This window comes from Anabrus simplex, chromosome 5 (assembly GCF_040414725.1).
Source record: "Anabrus simplex isolate iqAnaSimp1 chromosome 5, ASM4041472v1, whole genome shotgun sequence".
NCBI classification, from domain to species: Eukaryota; Metazoa; Arthropoda; class Insecta; order Orthoptera; family Tettigoniidae; genus Anabrus; species Anabrus simplex.
This window is the reverse complement of record NC_090269.1, coordinates 61,781,815-61,805,224: the sequence shown is the minus strand read 5'-3', so window position 1 is coordinate 61,805,224 and position 23,410 is coordinate 61,781,815. Positions and strand designations below refer to the sequence as shown.

Genomic DNA, 23,410 nt, shown 5'->3' with positions numbered 1-23,410 from the left:
ACATTTTTATGTCATCCCTACTTGACTTCCAGATCTCTGTACCCTTATCACCGCTCCCTAGACAACCCTGTTTCCCTGAATGTACCTCCCTATTACCTTTCCAAACAAATTTCCTAACTTATATGTACCACTGCGGTTTAAGTGAAGGCCATCTGAGCGCAGATTCCTATCTCCTACCCACGCATGAAATATTACCTGGCAACTAAAATTGTTGAGGAGCATTAATGGGTTGAGGCAGTTAATTGATGTTTTGATGCTAGGGTTATTACAGATAACACATAGACAGCTCACTTTGTTGACCTCACACCTTGTGACTTCTGCCTGTAGGAAAAATTAAAAGATAAAGTGCATAATTCAAACCCTCACATTGAGGAAGAGCTAATGCAAAATATTTGCCATGGAATTTCATTAATATCTGAAAAAAAAAAAAGTGTGACATGACAATGGAAACTTTATCCATAGGTTTCCAGAGGATGTACGGGCCAAGTGCCAGCACTTCCAACACCTTCTGTAAGAAGTGCTTAACATACATGTAACAATATGCTTTTGTTTCTTCTTTCTTTCCCAACTGGCCACAGGCTGGAGACAGCTGAGCTACAGTAAGCTTTACAAACAGTTAGCAATCCCTGAAATGCTTGCCATGCTTGACAAAATTGATCCTGTAAATCTTCAAAGGAACAGGAGTTGAATAACTAGTTATGGTATTCTGAAAACTAGAAAGTTAGGATGATATCGTAATTATACAGTAGTTTACTTTCACTTTTTCAGATTGTTGTAAGATATTTTTCTGTACTGGTAGTTATTCATCTGAATATAACTTTTGATCTTGTTCCAGGGGTTTAAGTGTAGAAACGGTCTTTCTAAATTTAGTAAAAGTTTATTCAGACCCTGGTAACCTTGTGTTGGTATTGGGGACCAGAGGAAAAGAGGAAGAGTATTTTCTATCTCGGCTACTCGATGAAGGAGTTAAACCATTACCAAAAGTAATAACTACAGAATATAGTTCAGCTGAACGGTAAGTGTAACCTTCACTTATATTGTATTTTTAAATGTTTAAGTAAAGAACCTTAAACAGAAACGGGTGCTTTTGAAAATGTTAAATTGTTGATGTTAATTTTCTTTTATTAACGTTTCACCTGACTCCTCAGATTTCATCAGGTTTCTGTCTATAAAGATAGGTAATGATGGCATACTTTCCATAAACAAAATAATAGAAGGTTAATGATATGGGAAAAGCAAAATCTTAACACTGTGTGAACAGTCATCATCAGGAAGACAGTACGCAGGTTAAGATAAGTATTCCCCATCTCAAGGACTGAAACAAAGGTCCAGTGAAGGGACAGAATGCTTAGTAAGAAATACATAAAGCCAGTCTGAGTGGCTCAGATGGTTAAAGTGTTGGCCTTCTGACCCTAACTTGGCGGGGTATTTGAAAGTGCTGAAGTACGTCAGCCTTGTGTTGGTAGATTTACTGGTACATAAAAGAACTCTTACATTACCCTGTGGAATTACAGTCAACGAAGGACCTTGGCCTCCCGCAAGCATTCTAAACACACAGGAAGTGTAGAATTCATGGCCAAGGCGAAGGAAGAGAAACATCGGTGTGGTGGTTGGAGAGTGAGCGACATGGCAGAAGAAATGGGTATATCATCATCAATCAGTCTGACAGTGCACAAGGATCTTCATGTCAACTCTTTTGTTCTGAGGAACTGCTTACTTCCAAAAAAGGAGACCAAGGTGGACAAAGCAAAGACCCAGACTCTGCTGAATGACATCAAGCATGACAACACAACTTCCTGAGTTTTTTAGACGAGAAGAACTTCATTCAAGATGAGATGTATCACCAAAATCACCATTAGATCTTTGTTTTGCCTATCATCTCATTCCAGATTTCTTGCCTTCGTGATGTTGATGGGGTTCGTGAATAGTCAGGGTGATGTAATGGAACCGTACTTCTTCAACAAGGGTTTGATAGTGAATTCCAACAACTACCATACATCAAACTTTCTCAAAATGGTTGTGAAGTCGTGGTTGGACAGAGAGCATTAAAATGTAAAACCTTGCTAACCTAATACCTGTGGGGTTGGAAGAGAACAAAGGTTGATCAAGGGAGGTCAGACAGGAAGTATTAAAGTGAGGAACATGGCACAAGTAAGTGGAAGCAATGCTGGACTCAACTGGGGGTCCTATTGTTGCCATTTCACGTTCCCATGTTGAGAACCCATGGGATTCCCTTTCAGTCGCCGTTTATGACAGATTGGATACTGTAGATGTATTCTACCACCGCGCCCACAGTGGGACAAGATGTACTCCATGCAGAGCGTTCATATTCTGCAACAGATTGCAGAGAAATATCATATACGAATCTATTGTTGCACTCTCCAACTTGTATGACTGAATTTCTATAGATTATTTTTTCCTGATTATGTCCTCTGTTTGATGTTCAGTCTGTGAGCTTTGTTCGTGATGTCATAGCCTTAAGTTTCTCTTAATTAGTTGTTTTGAATATGCACTCTCCCACGACACTTGCTGCCTATTTTTTATTTTTATTTTTAGACAGAGGAACATGCTTAAGTCTAAGTCATAGAATAATTTGGCCTAACTAATTACAATAACATCTTTACTTTAGTTTTTGTGATTAACAAGGTGGAATCTTCAGCATCTGACTCCAAGTTCAGGAACACTGAATGTCTTGTGTCCATTACCAAAGTAAAAAGAAAGAAAGGCCTATTTGTGTTATGAGTCATATAATACTGTGATTGATATTTTTCTGCTCATCGTGATAACTGCTACTTAAGGATGTATTGTGTTTGTATATGCAGTGGACTCTCTTTAATTTGAACTACAAGGGGAATCAGAAAAAATCAAATTATCCAAAATTCAAATTAACCAAGAATGACTATTTTAATGAAAATATAGTACAGTACTGTATAAATACATAAAATTCAATAAATTCATTGTGATGAATAATTATTACAGTATTATGCATTCTACAGCTGCCATGTTGTCCTGTATTGTAGATGAAATTTTTCGCACGAAAATATACTGTATAAACACTAACAGAACAACAGCATTTACAGCATTTTCATATTTATTCACGGGTATGCTGGGTAAAATACCGGTCTCCAAATTCAAATTCATAATATGGATACGAGCGCTTTATCGTAGATACGAGGTTAGATCAAAAAGTTCCTGATGGGGGAATTAGATTTTCCAAAATAAAATATAAAAATGCAAACGTGCAAGACTCCTTCCTCTCGTATTGTATATTATGTCATCAGTCTGGAAAATGGTTGGATCTTCAAGCAGCACCATTGAAGGTTATGTGGTTATAGGAAAACCTCAAGAGTCGATTATAGCGCCATAATAAATTATTCTAGGCAGGATGAAGTGTAAGGTAGTTTGCACTACTGAAGCAGAAAGTTGCATTGCAGCACAACTGATGTTATCAGTAATAACTTTCATAGCATCCAAACACACTGAACCATGTTAATCAATAACACCTATACCTCACCAACTGCTGTATTTTCACAGCCATATCAATACTTTTGACATCATTCACTACTTCTTGCCATCGCTCAAGTTCCACATGCATTTCTAGTTTTTCCAGGAGTGGGCGAGTTGGCCGTGTGGTTAGGGTTGCACAGCTGAGAGCTTGCATCCGAGAGATAGTGGGTTCGAACCCCACTGTCGGCAGCCCCGAAGATGGTTTTCTGTGGTTTCCCATTTTCACACCAGGCAAATGCTGGGGCTGTACCTTAATTAAGGCCACGGCTGCTTCCTTCCCACTCCTAGGCCTTTCCTGTCCTATCGTTGCCAAAAGACCTATCTGTGTCAGTGCGACGTAAAGCAAATAGCAAAAAATAATTCTGGAAAGATTTCTGGATTGGTTTCTTTATTTTTGAAACCTGATTTACAGAAATAGTTTGCAATTGTTTGATCACATTCCAGGGTTGACGACTTTCAGGTGGGGGAAGGAGGGAGATTTCTGGTGGCCAAATGCGGATGCCTGTAGACATGTGATGTTCAAGACCATGCCGATCCTACACTCATTAACTGTCGCAGAGATTAAAGGTTCTGTTAACAATAGCGACTAACTAGGAAGCCTCAATAAAAATGGAGAATTCTTGGGAGTTATTCGAAGGCTTCAGTTCGTGGAACCATTACAAAAGTAACTTGCGATAACATCCTGACGTCGAACTATCTAAAATTAAGCTTTGATTAGAATAGGAATTTCAAAGGGTATAAGCTTTTATTTGAATTATCCAATTTTTGAAATTTCCAATGTTGAATTAACCAAGAGTCCACTGTACTTCATTTTTTCCAGCTCTGTGGTGTAGGAGTAGCATGTCTGCTTTTACCCAGAAACCACAGATTCAATTCCTGGCTAGTCCAGGGACTAAGGGTTGGAGTGGGATTCAGTGAGTCTCTTTGTTCACACACAAATTTTATATAATTTTTATATTAATTATTATTGATGCAAACTTGGGTTATGGAAATATTTTATGTGCAAATCTAGCTTTGTTTACTGAAAACCCTTTCTTCTTCTCACTTTTCTCGTCACTTTCATGGTAAAGAACATACACTTTTGTACTTACACTAGCATTAGATGCAGTCTTTTGTTCATTTCATGGCACTATACTGGATAATATCAGACATTCCAGTATGTTTGACATCAAACAGTGTACTATACGTTGTATACTTTGCTTCTCACCCATTTTTCTTCAAAATGTTTTTAAATAGTGTTGGCAAAGTCTTGTTTCATTTCTGGCATTTTTAACATTGAATTTAATCATAGGCCAGTGGGAATATCAGTAAATTTGCATAGCTGTTGCACAGTAATATATGCTTCCTACAACATCTAGTTTCTGTAAGATGCCTCTTTCAAAATGGCTTTAGCCACACCTTTAGTGTCTATTCCATGCCTTTCAGAACTGACTCTGAACCACTGCAGGGCCTTCGGTCACCTGATCCTGAATACATTTTCTTCAGTGCATCTGTAAAAAATATCATTAATTTGTTCTGGCAATCTGTTGCTAACTCTTGTCTTGAGAAAACAATCCATTATGCTACCTGGAATAACATACAATAATGTTTGTAATGTAAATTTTATTAAAACTTATCAGTTTTAAGTTTTAGACCTTAATTCTCAATTGAAGATAAAAAACTGTTTCTAAAGACTTGGTTTTTCTTCAGGAAAACAGAGCTTAAAACTAGTGCAATATGTTAAAATCTTGCTGTCATAATTGTGGAACATTTGAAGAAATACAGTAAATAAAAGATAGTCTATAGGTATCATTATCATACAGAATTTAAATGGAGAAGGTAGGTGCAGGAAGGTGATAGAAACAATGTAATAACTGGATATTGTTTCACTTGGAATATATCTTCCCCGCAGTGTTCCTATTATTTCTCTTTATTGCAGATTTTACACATACCAGATGTATGCATAAGTCTTTTCTGGTTTCACTAACAGATTGTGCCAGAGAACAGTACGCATTGTATGAATTTGACACATGTCAGTTTGCTCGTCTAACATTAACCTACCAACACACACAAGTTGAGCCCGCCAAACACTAGCGTCTGTGTTGTATCGTTCAGTGATCATGTCGACGTTTGTGCCTGAAAAAAAAAAAAAAACATTTGTGGCATACATTGCTTTTCTTATTTAATCAAAAGGAAAAGGTTGTGGAAAGTCATCGTTTGCTGATAGAAACATATGGTGAACATGCTCCTTCAATTAGAACATGTGAGACATGGTTTTGACAATTTAAACGTGGTGATTTCAATGTGAAAGACCACAAAAGTGCGAAGATGAGCAATTGCAGGTGTTACTGGATGATGACCCAACTCAAACTCAACAGCGATTGGTACAAGTATTAAATGTGTCACAAGAAACAATCAGCAGACGTTCACGAGCAATGGGGATGATCAGTATACTCGGTAAATGGGTCCCTCATGATTTGAATGAACGGCAAATGGAAAATCGCAGTCACTTGTGAAAAGCTGCTTCAACGCCATGAAAGTAAATCATCTCTACAATGAATTGTGACGGGTGACGAGAAATACATTTATTTTGAAAACCTGAAACGGAGAAAATAGTGGCTGTCACATCGCGAAACTGGTCCTTCAACACCAAGGCCAAATCGCTTCAGCAAGAAGCAGCCCGGCGAAACCGTTAATGCACAACGCTATCGCCAACAAATGATTAATTTAAATCATGCATTGATAGAAAGACGACCAGATGGACCAGAAGACGTGGCAGTGATTTTGTTACACGACAGTGCGCCATCTCACGCAACGAAACCAGTGAAAGACACCTTGAAATTGCTTGGATTGGACATCCTTCTGCACCTGCCATACTCGCCCAATCTGGCGCGATCTGACTATCACCTCTTCGCACCAGTGGGGCACACGCTTCCAGAGCAGCAATTCAGCAATTTCGAGAAAATTAAAAAATGGCTCGATGAATGGTATGCCGCAAAAGACAAGCAGTTTTTTATGGCATGGCATTCATAACTTACCTGAAAGATGGACGAAGTGTGTAGAAGCCGAAGGCCAATATTTTGAACAAACGAAAAATGAATTTCCCTTGAAAATTACTTGTTTTCTTTACCACAAAAACTAGCAAAAACTTATGCATACACCTCATAGTTGTTTCCTGATTTATTTATTTCCTGTAATTTTTATTATAATACGAATATCCAGTTGAACTTTTTTAAATATTATCTTTTGAACTGTACTCTTGTTTGTTCATTTCAGTGAAATAGTTTACCTGGAGGGAGGTGTCCTTTTTGTGTCCCCTCGAATTCTGGTTGTAGATTTACTGAAGAATAGAGTACCTATTGCTAACATAACTGGATTTCTTGTATACCGAGCTCACGGAATCTTGGAATCTTGCCAAGAAGCATTTGCCATCCGTTTGTTTCGTCAAAAAAATAAGGTAAACATTTGTGTATGTATTTCAATGTACATTTCTCGTTTCTTCTTCTTCCTGGCCCTTTCCCAATTACTTGCATTCGATACTATGTTTGGATTATTGCTCAGTTTTTTGGCCAGATGCCTTTCCTGTATGGAAGGATGTATTCACTATTGTGTGTTTTTGTGGTGGTTTGTAATGTGATGAATGAATATATTAAGATGAATGCAAATACTCATTCCCTGAGCTAGAGGAATTAACCAGACAAAGTTAAAGTCTGAAACCTGGCCAGGAATTGAACCCGGGATCCTCTGAACTGAAGGCCACTATGCTGACAGATTATCTGGACAGTGACTTTAAAAAACCTGTTTCTCTCAAATTTTTCTGGTTGATGCTGATGGTTTCAAGAAGACCTGCAACTGAGACTCTTTCTGCACAGAATTAGATAGTTCTGTACAGAAGGTTGTAGTTCAGCAACTGGCATTGGCCATAATATGAAAGAAAGAAATAAAATAAAAATCCTTCAGGTACATACTGTGTAAATTCTGGAAGGGTATTTTATACAAAGTTCCGAGGAAAACTGCTAACCAGGGATCCCGTAGACAAGTTCTTACACTACCCAAGTAAAGCAAACAAAACATTTAACAGCAAAATCTATTTCCTTCACATACAGGCTGAATAATTAAAGATCCTTATTCTCCTCAAATAATCACAGCAGGCAAGAGATTAAAACAAATAAAAAAAGCTTCCATGGTATAATTTTTATGTCTATTTTTGCCTTGTTTAGCCCTAAATACTGTATCCAGGAGGTTGATATTGGGCTACCAGAAGGTCAGTTAGCAATGGAGGTGAACTGTAGCACATTAGTATGCAACCACTGTTGAGTCATCCTTGCCTATTCCATAGACGAAGAACTAGTTTGTGTGCATGTTAATGTAAAAAATGTAGTTTTTCAACTGTGACAATTCTGAGAATTAAGTTCAATATCATAATTAGGTAAGACTGTCTATTGTATAATTAGAAATATCTATAGAAAAATCATTTCCATACTGCTTCATGAAACTGTTTGAGCATTTTACAACAATTTATAGAGGAAGGCAATATTTGATAATTACTCTTTGTTTTCTTTCAGACTGGTTTTGTTAAGGCTTTCTCATCTTCACCACAGTCTTTCACTCGTGGCTTTGCTCAGGTGCAACATATCATGAAAACATTGTTTGTGTGCAATCTTTATCTATGGCCCAGGTTTCATGCTACTGTGAAGAGTAGTCTTGAGAAAAAAAAGGTGCAGTAAGAAAACGTTTCAAACTTTTTGGAAAAACAGAATTGTTCCTTTTTTCTCTAAGATCTTAATATATCTGTGTGGTACTTGTATTTCAGCTAGTAGTTACAGAACTGCATATTAATATGTCAGGAGCTATGCTGCAGATTCAGGCTGCTATTTTGGATTTGATACAGTTCTCTGTCAAGGAGCTGAAACAAATTAACCCTTCGGTAAGTCTGCATTGCCTGTATTTTTAAATGGTTTCTTTTAACATGTGTTTTATTTAAATAATAATAATAATGGTTTTTACATCGCACTAACTGCTTTTATGGTTTTCAGAGATGCATTCTGTTTAAAAGTAATCTTATTTAATAGCTGAACATCAACTCTACTGTTGATGTAGGAAGATTTGACATCCAGTGTTTGAATCCTAGTTGTAATAATTATTATCCCGAATGTGGTTTCTTATGGAATTTTTTTATAGTAGGAAAATGCTGGTATTATACCTGAGTCATTTATCTGAAGAATCATAGCCTCAAACAATTATAAACACTGTCACAGAGCTCATAATTACTAAGAGTATCTTACACTTCCTAAGCTAGAAGTATATCAGAGAAGGTTTTGGCGTCTCCCCAATTGTACCAAAGATAAATGCAACCTCAGAGTAAATTAGGAAAACAGGAGAAGAATGTAATGAAAAACTTCTTTTTTGCTAGTGGCTTTACGTCACACCAACACGATGGGACAGGAAATGGCTAGAAGTGGGAAGTAAGCGGCCGTGGTCTTAATTAAGGTACAGTCCCAGCTTTTGCCTGGTGTGAAAATGGGGAAACCACGGAAAACCGTCTTCAGGGCTGCCGACAGTGGGATTCAAACCCACTATCTCCCGGATGCAAGTTCACAGCTGCGCGCCCCTAACCGCATGGCCAACTCGCTTGGTAGAAAAACTGTTGGATGAGGAGTATGATATATAAATAAGATTGCAAATTGCATGGACTAAGTAGACTTCGTACAGTATACGTATAATGGAAACCTGAACACCATTAATTACAATTTTACCGGGCGAGTTGGCCGTGTGGTTAGGGGTGCACACCTGTAAGCTTGCATCCGGGAGATAGTGGGTTCGAACCCCACTATCAGCAGCCCTGAATATGGTTTTCCGTGGTTTCCCATTTTCACACCAAGCAAAAGCTGGGGTTGTACCTTAATTAAGGTCTGACCGCTTCCTTCCCACTCCTAGGTCTTTCCTATCCCATCGTTGCCATAAGACCTATCTGTGTCGGTGCAATGTAAAGCAGATTCATAATAATAATAATAATAATAATAATAATAATAATAATAATAATAATAATAATAATAATAATAATAATAATAATAATAATAATAATAGTAGTAATAAAAAAGAAAAACACCTTTCATATAGGTAAAAATATCTTTAGGTTTCATGGAGAATGACTTTTACTAATTCCTGAAGAACAGAATTGGAATTTTGAATCATATATATGACAGATCCAATCTGTTGTCCCTCAACAACCAACTTGCTATTGAAAGCTAACATTTTCTGACATCAGTCCTAAAATGGACAGGAGCATCTTGTTGGTATATGAATGCTACAGTGTTGTAAATAGAACTGTGTTATAGCATCGACAGTATATCATCATAGAACATTTGTAAACACTCTCTTGATGTAATATTAGACATGATGATGATGATTTAAAATTGTCATATGAATTCAAACAAGGTGGACCCAGACTCGTGAAGACAATTGGGAAGTTACTTGATTGCAAGGTAGTGTCTCTGGTCTAAAATGTGTGACTGAAAGTTATTTTTGCCCTGGCCCCGCATTCCCCATAAAGCACAGACCATAATTTAGGTGACAGTTGCCTATAGTGTAGGTCTCTAGACCATGGGTTTTCACATGGTTGACTCCGGTCTGGATCTGGACCCCCGAAGCGTGTTTTTTCGGGTCTGCCCAGTTTATACAATGTCAAGTGTAAGATAAACAGGTGAAAAAATTACAGTTAAGAAAAATACCAATGTTTTATAATAATGTTCGACTTATATGTCTCCTGGCCTAGAACTGTATTTGCTCCAGAAATGGCAGGACCATATTTTGAAGATATAAGAGTGAACAGGTTTCCTATTTGCTTCACAGAAGGCAGTGAGTGTTTTACTGTGTTTCTCTCTAGTCTGCGGCCTCTTCCTTGCCTCGGTTAATAGTTAGCTGTTGCTTGCTCCACCACAAATTCAAAAATAGCACATTGGTTCTACATCATTGTGAGTTGTCAGTTGTTTCCGTGAAATTTTTCATCGTGAGTAACTACAAGAGACGTAAAAATGGACTCTGAAAATCTCATCTTCAAACTTGAATAGGAGCTCCAATTGTTCTTCGGTTTGCTTGAACGTACAGACACAAAAACAACATGCGTAATATGCAATCAAACAGTTGCGTTAATTAAGAGTGGGAATTTAAAGCAGCATTTCAACAGTAAACCTTCTAGTTACAACCAACAATTTGCACTTGAAAGTGATGCTAAAACCTGGAAGGTTAAACAGTGGAATGCTTCATCAGAGGCTGGTCAAGAATGCATGAGACGAATTACCACAGAATAAGACAAGGCAACACCGTTGTCTTTAAAAGTATCCAGTATTTTTCTTAGGGCAAAAATTCATTTGTCAGCTCTGAAATTGTGAAGGAGTGTCTTATTGAAACAGTCAGCACAGTATTTCCGAGTGATGTGAAAGTGGTTAGTATATCATATTCAAGTTCAGAATAGTAATACAGTAAAACTTGCTCAAAGTGGAATCGCAAGGGACCAATTAGTTTTCCCAAATTGGACAAATTTTTGCATTACATTACACATTTTTTTTGCCTTAAAATACCAATCACCACTACCGTTATACAAAACATAATACAGTATACAATATTTTAAAATATTATTTAGAGCTTACCTGTATCTGCCTATGCACGACGCTCGGCTATCCAGATTGATGTACACAGATCAAACAAAGAAACATGTTTCCTCTTCTTTCTAATTGTGTCTTTCTGAATGCAGTTCTGAACTGAGTACATTAGTTCGAAAAGAGTGGAAGAGTTAGGTATAATGGCAAATTGCTTTGTCACAAAAACCCTGTAGGCCTGTTCATGGGTTCAAATCTTGTTTTGATTTGTGTCTTCTTGCTTGTCTCCATCTTCTTCCATCTCCTCGTTCTGGGCATTTTTCACTGCTAGAAGGGTTGTAGCTGATTCAAAAATATGGTATGTCTTAAGTTCATCACTTTGACTAAAGTTCTCTGCATCGCAGGGAACATTTCTTGCTGGACACAAGTTGGATACTGCCGATGTGTTTTCAAGCACTTCATTCCTTCCCCCATCCATATTATTACTCTCCAAACACGTGTGTCAGTTTGTCCAAATATTGCATATAGGTATACATCAGTTTCTAATATTTTCTGCATTGTACCAGTAGATTTTAAAGAATATTTTCATTTTTCGTTTCTGTTTCTGCATTGAGATTCCGCATTATACAAAAGTAAGAGCATTATAATGCTGTAAGCTTCAATGGGACTGAGAAAATATTCTGTTGTAGACAAGTTTCTGCTTTATTCAAGTTCCGCTTTGAGCACGTTTTACTGTATTGTGTTTTGCCACTATACAATTCACCAGACCGCATTGTGCATCAAGTTGTCTGACGTTATGAGTACAGTCACTCATATGGTTAATTTTTAACATGAGAGTTTATCATTGATACACAGACTTTTCAGAACCTACCTTGAGGAACTTGGTGCCAAGCACACAGATCTTTTGCTTCACAGCATTGTTTGTTGGCTTAACAAATTGGGGCTGCCACCTAAAGCCTCCAAGCCTGCTGTTTTCTGTAGGAGTTATTTCCCTTACCCTTCAAAGAACCCTCTTCACCACAAGGCAGTGGTGTTCCTTCTTTTTTTTAACCCCAAGAGAGGAGGGATGCCTTGTCCGCCAGCTTTGCGGTTCTGAAGGTCCTTTTCTCCACAACATTTGCCATTGAGGACTTTACCAGAGCCCTGTTAGCCATCTCTTTTCAGGGTTCCTGTGGGACCTGCACAATTACCGTAGTGGTCACAGAGCACATAAGATCTCCACTCTCCCCCCCACAGGCAATCCCCTACTTTATAACGCTCCCCATCTTCCACGACATGGACGAGGGGTTGGACTTATGGGAGACCACAGATGAGATTGGGTGGATTAATTGTATATTTCAAACATGCATATTGTCATTGATTTTAAAATAGGGTAATGTCACTATATATCGAATGCCCTTTAAATTAATCATATATTTTTTAACACTTTCTTCCACCTTATCAATACTAATAAGTCTAGCACCATGGCTAGATGGTTAGCCTACCAAGCTCGATAGCTGCAGTCGCTTAAGTGCGGCCAGTATCCAGTATTCGGGAGATAGTAGGTTCGAATCCCACTATCGGCAGCCCTGGAAATGGTTTTCCGTGGTTTCCCATTTTCACACCAGGCAAATGCTGGGGCTGTACCTTAATTAAGGCCACGGCCACTTCCTTTCCACTTCTAGCCCTTTCCTGTCACATCGTCGCCATAAGACCTATCTGTGTCGGTGCGACGTAAAGCAACTAGCAAAAAAAACATGGTTAGCCTGCTGATCTTTGGTCACAGGGGTCCCGGGTTCGATTTCCAGCAGGTTTGGGAGTTTTAACCATTATTGATTAATTCCACTGGCACGGAAGCTGGGTGTATTTGTCGCCTTCATCATCATCATCATCATCATCATCATCATCATCATTTCATCCTCATCACGACATTCAGGTCGCCTACGGACGTCAGATCAAAAGACCAGCACCTGGCGAACTGAACATATCCCTGGACACTCCTGGCACTAAAAGCCATACACCATTTCATTTCAATACTATTAACAATTTTGTTGTTATTAAAAGCCGTACCTGTTTTGTGAAACTTGAACTCTTCTTCAGTGGCGTAAAATGACCAAACATACTCTTAGACTTCTTACATCTTTATAATCCCAAATTCTTAACTTGACACAGTAAAATAATTTTAAACATCTGTTATAACTAATGAAATGTTCTGGTTAAATGATTTAAAAACTTTAAATGTACAGTATCACCTTATAAAATTCAAATCTTATTTGTATTCATTAGACTGAAAAGCTTTTAAGGCGACACTCCGGAGATAGAAATATATTTTTACGTAATGCATGGATTTTCACAAAACTTTGTGGGAATGTCACCTAAAACCAAACCAAACCCCATGGCACTACAGCCCTTGAAGGGCCTTGGCCTACCAAGCGACCACTGCTCAGCCTGAAGGCCTGCAGATTCCGAGGTGTCGTGTGGTCAGCACGACGATTCGTCTCGGCCGTTATTCTTGGCTTTCTAGACCGGGGCCGCTATCTCACCGTCAGATAGCTCCTCAATTCTAATCACATAGGCTGAGTGGACCTCGAACCAGCCCTCAGGCCCAGGTAAAAATCCCTGACCTGGCCGGGAATCGAACCCGGTGCCTCCGGGTAAGAGGCAAGCACGCTACCCGTACACCACGGGGCCGGCCGGGAATGTCATCTACTGTACATAAAAGTAGAGATATCATGAACATTTCTTTCATATACAGTAAATAGTTTTTCAAAATAATTTTTTTCTTTTGAAAGTCTTCATTCAATTTTTTCATGACATTTAATTAATATGTTAATGTAAATTTGTAATTAGGTAGATAATACTTCTTTTAAAAGCACTACATATCGATTTTTCTGTACATATTTTATATAAGGAGATATATCGTACTAAAGTTTGTGTAATTTTTACGTTCTAAAATTTTGGACTTAAAAATCCCTATTACTTGAAAAATTCTGCAATAAAAAATTCCATATGCAAGTTTCTTAATATAGCTGTGATACATATACCATACAAATTTTGTTACATTTGTCAGAATATTATGGGAAAAAAATGGGATTTAAATGTAAAATTACAATTGGCAAACAAAGCATTATTACAATTGAATTTCTATGTTTATTTAACCACATAACGTGGTATTAATTGTATTGAATAGGTGGGGTAATAAATATACTCCTTTCATAAACAAAGTGAGATCATTCTTGGTTGTCAGTGTTTTGCCCCAGTGTGCCAATTTGGGCTCATAGTTGGTAACTAGAACACTTACCAAGATGCATGGGTAGTGCATATAATGGAGGCCATTGCGTAGTCTACTAGGATTCACAGGCAGTGCCAATGCACTACGCAAGACTTGATATCTGCTACCTGTTACCAAATGATGAGCCCACATTAGCACACTGGGGTGAAATGGCAACCAAGAATGAGTTAGCTGGAAAATTTATAATGTCCAATAATGAACCTTTGAATTATGAATTTACTCATTCAGGGCAAATATTCCAGGTTCCCTATGGTAATCAATACTATATCAAATAAGACCTTAAAAAAAAAAACAAAAAAAAAAAACACGCTAAAAGACCATGAAGAAACAGAAAATTTCTGGGATCTCCCCTGGATCAAACATTAAAAATTCTCCTTCGCGATTTCAACACACAACTGGGACAAGAAAGAAGATACTGAGATATCATTTGAAAATGGCCGGCACACAAGTGGACAAACAAAAGTGGACAAAGATTGATTGAAATTTGCAGAAATCACAATCTTCTCTCAAAATCAACATGCTTTAAAAGGGAACCCCACAAATTAAAAACCTAGAGACATCCTGACTTCAGAAAAGGCAAATGACAGCTAGACTACATCTGCATTTACAATTTGTATCACTGAGAAATACACAATATCAAAGTCCTATGGTCTTACAGGGAGTAATTAGACTCAGGGTCAGACTACTGCGTTGTAAAGATCAAAATAAAATTAACCCCAATGGTAAAGAAAATGCCTCCAAATAAAAATAGGAGAAAATTTGACCCAGTTACATTAATATAAAATATAGAGTACTACAAGAAAGCAGGGGAAGGTTCTGTCAACACCAAATCACTAGAAAAATTGACCATCAAATTAAAATCGATACCAGAAGAGATAGCTCCAATGAATCCCAGGAAGAAACACTAATGGTAGAATGAAGGATGCGACCAGGCAATAGACACACCAAGCTCGGATAAAACATCAAGCCTTCAAAAGTCAGAAGAATCACATTTAGAACTAATGAAACTAAGAAAGTCAATCCATAAAAATCATCAAACAAAATGTAAACATCTTAAAAAATCCCTAGAAAGAATAGAAGAGAATTTCTAGGAAAAACAATTATGAGATTATTACAAAACTTTTGGCAGATATCTTAAAAAATATGAACCCCCACGGTGTTCTCCCGCCCTGCCGTTTTTACAAACCACCCGGCTAACATAACCTAGATATGTGCTGGTTACATAATATGAATTCATATTTGAGTCATTGTGTGATCCAAATAAAAATATATATATATATACTGTAAAACGGTTTATTTAAATGTCAGCATAATTGCATCAATTACATCGGGAGTTTAAATGTTTGGCTTGACTATCACTCAGTGTGCGACAGGGCAAGTTGGCCGTGTGATTAGGGGCGCGCAGCTGTGAATTTGCATCCAGGAGATAGTGGATTCGAACCCCACTGTCGGCAGCCCTGAAGGTGTTTTTTCGTGGTTTCCCATTTTCACACCAAGCAAATTCTGGGGCTGTACCTTAATTAAGGCCGTGGCTGCTTCCTTCCCATTCCTATCCCTTTCCTATTCCATCGTCGCCATGACACCTATCTTTGTCGGTGCGACGTAAAGCAAATTGTAAAAAGATAAATAGAAAAACGTAGTGTATGCGAGCGGTGTCTGGATAAACGTGGAATCACATGTGAGCACTCGATTTCGCATTACATCGCAACCCTGTATGGCACTCCACAGCAACAGAGTGGTAAGGTCGGTAGATGCAGAGTGGGTCTTGACTTATGAGTGGCCACGGCTGGTCCGTAGTCCAACAGCTCTGCACTCTGACCGGCCAACCGAGCAGAGGAGGGGTGGCCACGGCTCTAACGTGGATCTATGCCTCTGCATTCGGTAGACGGGATAGGGCCGGATCTCACGGCTGGTCCCAACCATCGACTGTCCTGAGAATGGTTTTCCTGGTTTTTCCATTCTCCTGCACTAAGTCGAATGCCGGGACAGTTCCTAGTATAGGCCACGACCACCAACCCCTTTACCTTCTCTGAGCATCTCTATCACAGTAACAAATCTCCCTGCGTGAGAGATGGCGTCACCATCTAAGAGGCCTGCCTCCCCTTTCAGGGGAGAAATGAAAACATTTTAGTAGTAGTAGAGTGGTAAGCTGCAGTGTTCCATGTTTATGAAAGAGCAGTAGAACACTAGAAGTTCAGAATACTCTGTTATGTCTTGTTCGTGATAATAACACTAAAATAGTTCAAATCTGCAGTTACTGTTTACCTGTCTGATATTGTTAATGTCCTGAAGGTAGTAAAGTGAAGTTTTATCATATTGATTTTTTACGTAGTATTCCCCACCCGGCTACTCATTCCTGCCACTCGGCCAATGAAAATTTCTGTGGAGAACACTGCCCCAGCATTAATGCTGAGAGATAAATCAGGAAAGTTAGCCTATAGTAATCAAGAAAGTGGAGAGATCCTCGCAGAGACATTCAACGAATTTCTAAATTGCAGTGGCACCCTAGAAACATTTCAAGTAAATACTAGCACACCCATATTAACCACCCTGATCTAATAGCTTCTCCTACCTTTAATGAAGTAGACTCGCAATTAAAGAACTAAAAAAATTACGTGGCATGCGGCGAAGACCTAGTCTTTGCAGATTTCTCGAAAAACACTGAAAGAACTGCGATCATAAATCTCCATCCACATTCTGGCTCCATGGCCAAATGGTTAGTGTGCTAGCCTTTGGTCACAAGGGTCCCAGGTTCGATTCCTGGCAGGTTCGGAAATTTTAACCATCATTGGTTAATTTAGCTGGCACGGGGGCTGGGTGTATGTGTCTTCTTCATCATAATTTCTTCCTCATCGCGAAGTGCAGGTCGCCTACGGCGTCAAATAAAAAATCTGCACCTGGTGTGCTGAACATGTCCTCAGACACTCCCGGCACTAAAAGTCATATGACCGAGCTCGATAGCTGCAGTCGCTAAATTGCGGCCAGTATCTAGTAATCGGGAGATAGTGGGTTCGAGCCACACTGTCGGCAGCCCTGAAGATGGTTTTCTGTGGTTTCCCATTTTCACACCAGACAAATGCCGGGGCTGTACCTTAATTAAGGCCACGGCCGCTTCCTTCCAATTCCTAGGCCTTTCCTATCCCATCGTCGCCGTAAGACATATCTGTGTCGGTGAGACGTAAAGCAAATACCGAAAAAAAAAAAAAAGTCATATGCAATTCCATTTTTTTGGTAGCATAATTTACAGCAGGATCAAAAGCACTCTGGAACCACAATTGGGAGAACATCAAGGAGGATTTCGCCCATACAGAAGCTGCCCAGACCAAAGTCTCAGCTTGAAACTAAAAGAGGAATATTACATGTGTAGAAATAAACAGCTCTTTTATCTCATTTACAGATTTCAAAAAATGCATGTGATAGAATCCATAAACCCACACATTTAAAAATCCTCAGATCATACGGTCATCATCCCAAATTAATAAAAATCATTAACCCAACTTTAACCAATGCAAATTCCAAAAGTAGGTAAAGTTCAGGGCAGAAGTGTCAAAAGCTTTTACATTGAAAAGCGGCCTCAGGCAAGGTGATGGATTATCCCTACTATTTTTCAATATGGCTCTCGGTTACATCATGAAACTTTGGCAAAAGGAAAAACCACCTAAAATCAAAATTAGAACAAAATCCTTAATAAGAACAAACTCGGGATTACAGACGATTTAGCTCTCTTTGTCCTTGACATGGAAAATTCATGCCCAGATCACCTGTTTCCAAGAAATCAACCTAAAAATAAGATTACAAATATCCTTTGAGAAAATAAAACTAAATATATGCCCGTCTTAGGATTCACAAAATTTTCAGCAGAAATGACACATAGAAGGGCTATAGAGATTTCAGACGATCTGAGAAAATTACAATCGGAACGAATGAATAAGTACTGGTCAGATCGCAAGAACCAGACAGTACAATCTTCGAAGAGAAAGTGAACGTGGAATGACTGAAGTGTTCCAGTGTGGCCAGTAAAGTTAATAATAAAAATAATAATGATAATAGAATATTATGATGATGATCATATGAATATTTGGAGTATGATTTTTTTTTTATTTTTTTTTGCTACTGGCTTTACGTCGCACTGACACAGGTAGGTCTTATGGCGATGATAATTTATTTTCTTCTTCTTATTTTATGACCACATAGGATCACTTTAGTCAGTCCGTCGTTCAGGTCTCTTTGAAGGCATTGTTCGGGCTTTGCGGTCCTTCCAGTACTTCTTCAGACGCTCCGATTTTCGTGCCCTTTCCTCAGTTGAAAATGTGCGTGTTGTTGGTTTGTTTTGTGTAAGGGTAAAGCGGAGGTTTGTATTCTTGAGTTTTGTATTCAATTTTATCTTATTTGTGGTGTCTTCTGTTGTAAGGACTATTTCCTTCAGATCCTCTCTTACTTCTCTGATCCATTTACATCCTGTTGTGGTATTTTTTGAGACGAGATAATTTATTTTATTGTATCATCTCAGTACATTGTAAGGGACACATGTTATTGTGCTGTTTAATATAACATGCATTAATTTTCCATGGTTGTCTTAAAACTGTCTGATTCTACTACATTTCCCATCTCGTTTCCGCACTACAACAGAATAGGTAAACTTAATCCTTCCTTTATTTTTAAAATTTAAATTTAAATTATTTTTTTATTTTTTTGTTTTTAATTAAAATATTCAAATTATACCATTTCAGATTTAGAGGTCTGAGTTTCTAAATGTTCATTATATTAAAAGTTGAACAACTGAAATCTCCAAGAAATAGGTTTAATATTTATAAAATTTCTGTTGCATATTACACTAATGCATTGTATTTCTTGACCTTCTTTCAGCTAGACTTGGAGGATGTAACTGTGGAAAATGCCATCTCCAAAACATTTCACAAAGTTTTACAGTTGCAACTGGACCCTATCTGGCATCAACTCAGCTCCAAAACCAAGCAGCTCTTGGCAGACCTTAGAACTCTACGCACCATGCTCTGGTAGTCAATCTTTGCAGAATGACTTTTTTTATTTTTTTATTCTCTAATAGCTGACCTTGATTGGTTTTACGTCCTACTAACTACTTTTACAATCTTCGAAGACGCTAAGTTGCTAGAACTTTGTTCCGCGGGAGTTATTTCACATGCCGGTGATGTACTGTCATGAGGCTGACATAAAATACCACTGTACTGAACCAGAATTGAACCTGACAACTTGGGCTCAGAAGGTCACTGCTTCTACCACCTGAGCTACTCCCCCAGGAGCTGAAATTGACTTCTAGAAATTGGAATGAAAGAAAATGCAATTACTATCTGTATCAGTACTTGGCAGTATTCCATCGTTAATGACAATAATGCTCATAGTGTAGTGCAGGACCACACTGCTATTGAAAATCCACAGCCTATTTCCAGTCATTCAACTGGGTCAGGAATGTAATGACTGAAGCTCCCATCCAACAGTGAGGATAGGAATTGTGTCGGCTGCCGAAGCCTGTTGCACTCCTCTGGGGCAATGAAATGAATTGATATTGGAGAGTGTTGCTGGAATTAAAGATGACAGGGAAAACTGGAGTACTCGGAGAAAAACCTGTCGCGTGTTAATGCGCTATGGCAATGGACCCAAGCTCGCCATGTGGGAGACACATGGGTTCGAATCCTGCCATTAGCTGTCCTGAGAATGATTTTCTGTGTTTTCCCATTTTCACTTTCAGGCAAATGTCGGGACAGTTCCTAGCTGTTTCCTTCCCCTCTTTACCCAGTGTAAATCACCATTATTCATTTCATCTTCATTAGTTCCCCAAGTGAGGATGGCGTCAGGAATGGCATCTGGCCATAAAAACATGTCATATAAATTCATCTCACCTCATCACTGACCCCGTATTTAGAAATGGGACTAAGGAGTAAATATACAATTGATCTAAATATTACTGTAAAAAATTCATCTGAAGTATCTTGTCAAGAATACCTGAAAATGATGCACTAATGGCACACACAATAAAACTAAAAATAATTTTTAAAATGACTGTATAATTAAGCATTTCTATTATTTATGTATTATGAAAAAGTTTTCTATACAAGCCTCTGTGGCTCAGGCGGCAGCACGTCGGCGTCTCACCGCTGGGTTCCGTGGTTCAAATCCTGGTCACCTCATGTGAGATTTGTGCTGGACAAAGCAGAGGCGGGACAGATTTTTCTCCAGGTACTCCGGTTTTCCCTGTCATCTTTCATTCCACCAACACTCTCCACTACCGGGCGAGTTGGCCTTGAGCGTAGAGGCGCGCGGCTGTGAGCTTGCATCCAGGAGATAGTAGGTTCGAATCTCACTATCGGCAGCCCTGAATATGGTTTTCTGTGGTTTCCCCATTTTCACACCAGGCAAATGCTGGGGCTGTACCTTAATTAAGGCCACGGACGCTTCCTTCCTACTCCTAGGCCTTTCCTATCCCATCGTCGCCATAAGACCTATCGGTGTCGGCGCGACGTGAAGCCCCTAGCAAAAAAAAAAAAAAAAAAAAAAACACTCTCCACTATAATTTCATTTCATCTGTCAGTCATTTATCATTCACTAGCTGATGTACCCGTGCTTCGCTACGGAATTCTACATTGTATACAGAATTTTATGTTAAGTAGTGTACACCTTGTGAGCAAGATTGCATCATATTGCATAGCAACGTTGCCCTAGAAACGCGACGGGGAAGTCTCCAAACGTCTTTTCTCATATGAAGACTGGGTTCGGGAATTTTCATTGCGATGGTAGGTCTGCTTGCCTACTTTTTTTGCAATTTGTTTTACGTCACACCGACACAGATAAGTCTTATGGCGACGATGGGATAGGAAACGCCTGGGAAGTGGAAGGAAGCGGCTGTGGCCTTAATTAAGGTACAGCCCCGGTATTTGCCTGGTGTGAAAATGGGAAACCACGGAAAACCATCTTCACGGCTGCCGACAGTGGGGTTCGAACCCACTATCTCCCGATTACTGGATACTGGCCGCACTTAAGCGACTGCAGCTATCGAGTTCAGTTGCTTGCCTACTATCAGTCACAATCAGGATGGGGAGTTTTCATTATAATGACAGACACTCACTCTCCATCTGCTTGTTAACATTCTCAGAAAGACTGCCTTAGTGGTTTTCCCAAATATAATGAACATAGGTCATTACAATGATGTCAGTAGGAATGGCGCGATTAAAAGCAATATGAAATACTCGATCGAATGAAAAACCACGCATTTTCTCACTTTTAACGAACAGTACTACGCTGCCAATCTAACAGTCCAAAGTTCCAGAGCTGGAATGGCCCAGCCGCACAGCCTTGATCCATGAACACTCTTCGTCTTTTTTCATTGGGGGGAGGGGTCGAATAGCGAGGAGTCCCAGGAGGATAAAACTTTGCCCTTTCACTAATCTCTTTCCTAGGAGTACCCGATGAGTCGGAAAATCTCATTTCACTACACTGGTGGCGGAAAAATCTAACTGACGTGGAGGCAAATTTTTCCTCCAAACCAGAGGAGAAAACCCCTCTTCACTGCTAATTTGAAACAAAATGTATGTAGAATTTAATAAAAGTGAAGAGGAAGATGCTTTTCTTAAGAAACGTCTCTTTTCAGAGTAGAATTTTGAATTATTTAGTGAATTGTAGTGCTATAATTTGGAACAGGCCTAAATTTTAATTCTAGACCAGATATCACCACTATTACTAAGTGAGCCTCTGCCAAATCACCACACTGTTCATTCAAAACAGCACGTCAGAGTAGGGAACGAATAGCTGGAATACTGATGAACCAGTGTGTTACGTACTAGCAGTATCAGACAATGTATGAACCAGAGGAATGGAAGTTTTCTAACTTCCCAGCTCTTTCCCGCCAATATTGAGTCAGGCTGTTATACTCGGTACGCAACAGTAATCCTATCTATAGGAGTTGAGGGCACGATAAGAGGCAAAGAACATCACAACAAACAATAGTCAATGTAATGTTATTGTTGATCAATGTTATGCACTTTCGATATTGTAGGCCTTCACAGTTTTCTTCCGGCTCTGAAATACTACTCTTATCACAGTCGGTACGGTAAAACTGAATGAAATATAAATTATCGGAAATTGTATTCTCTATAACTTTTGTTATGTAGTACTTTTCTATAGGAGCAATAACGAAGGTATTTAAAAATTAAATTTTAGGCGCCTACCCCTAAACTACCATTTCACCCAGGTTCAGTAAAATTGTTTATAGCTTCGACTACAGTTCTTTCTTCCCCGACTCTATATACCGATTTTCATTAAATTCTGTTCACCCATTTTCTTGTGGCTCCGCGTTGATGTGAACTTAGCAACAAAAATCGAAATTCATGAATATCAGTGTTATCATAGCCGGTACGGTAAAATTGTATAAGACATAAATGATCGGAAATTTAATTCTATGTAACTTTAGTTATGTAGTATTTATCGACAGAACCACTTAAAATATAAATATTTGATAGTTGAATTTTAGGCCTTCCCCTAACCTACCATTTCGCTCAGCGTGAATAAGATGATTTATAGCCTAGATCAGGGATGGCGAACCTATGCCACGCGTGTCACTAGGTGACACGCGAACATGATTTCGGTGACACGCCACATGAACATAATAATGTTTTAATATACGTCTTGTTCTACAGACAATACATATCTTATAGTGCTTCACGTGTAAGAAATAAATATCGAAAATCTAAATACGTGTTCCATTCGGACGTGCAATATGGCAACACTGCTACACTGATAGATCTGAAAGTCAAGTGAGATAAGTGTCGTTTTCTGGTGGTTTTGTATACGGACCTTGCAAACATGTTTTCAGTGCCAAAAAGAACAGAAACTTAACAAAGGTAGTGACCGGATTTTTCAAGAACCGTGGACAAGGGAATTCGGAATTATAGAAAGATGTATTGCCATGCGTTCAAAAACAATTGTATTCCCCCCATTTAATGTAAAGCGCCATTTCGAGACTAATCATTCAAATGTTTGTTTCATGCCAAATGAAGAAAGAGAGTTCGTTTCACAAAATATCGAG

At 38.7% G+C, this 23,410-nt stretch overlaps 1 protein-coding gene across 3 annotated transcripts in view; it reads left to right on the top strand.

Moving 5' to 3' along the window:
- Positions 1-23,410, top strand: part of mei-9 (DNA repair endonuclease XPF mei-9) — a 114,399-nt gene that overhangs the window by 26,670 nt on the left and 64,319 nt on the right. For all 3 annotated transcript variants that reach the window (XM_067146935.2, XM_067146936.2, XM_067146937.2), the window contains 5 exons: positions 836-1,015; positions 6,763-6,943; positions 8,052-8,204; positions 8,300-8,413; positions 19,222-19,370. In XM_067146935.2, the coding sequence (XP_067003036.2) occupies positions 836-1,015; positions 6,763-6,943; positions 8,052-8,204; positions 8,300-8,413; positions 19,222-19,370 (777 nt within the window). The remainder of the gene's footprint in view (positions 1-835; positions 1,016-6,762; positions 6,944-8,051; positions 8,205-8,299; positions 8,414-19,221; positions 19,371-23,410) is intronic.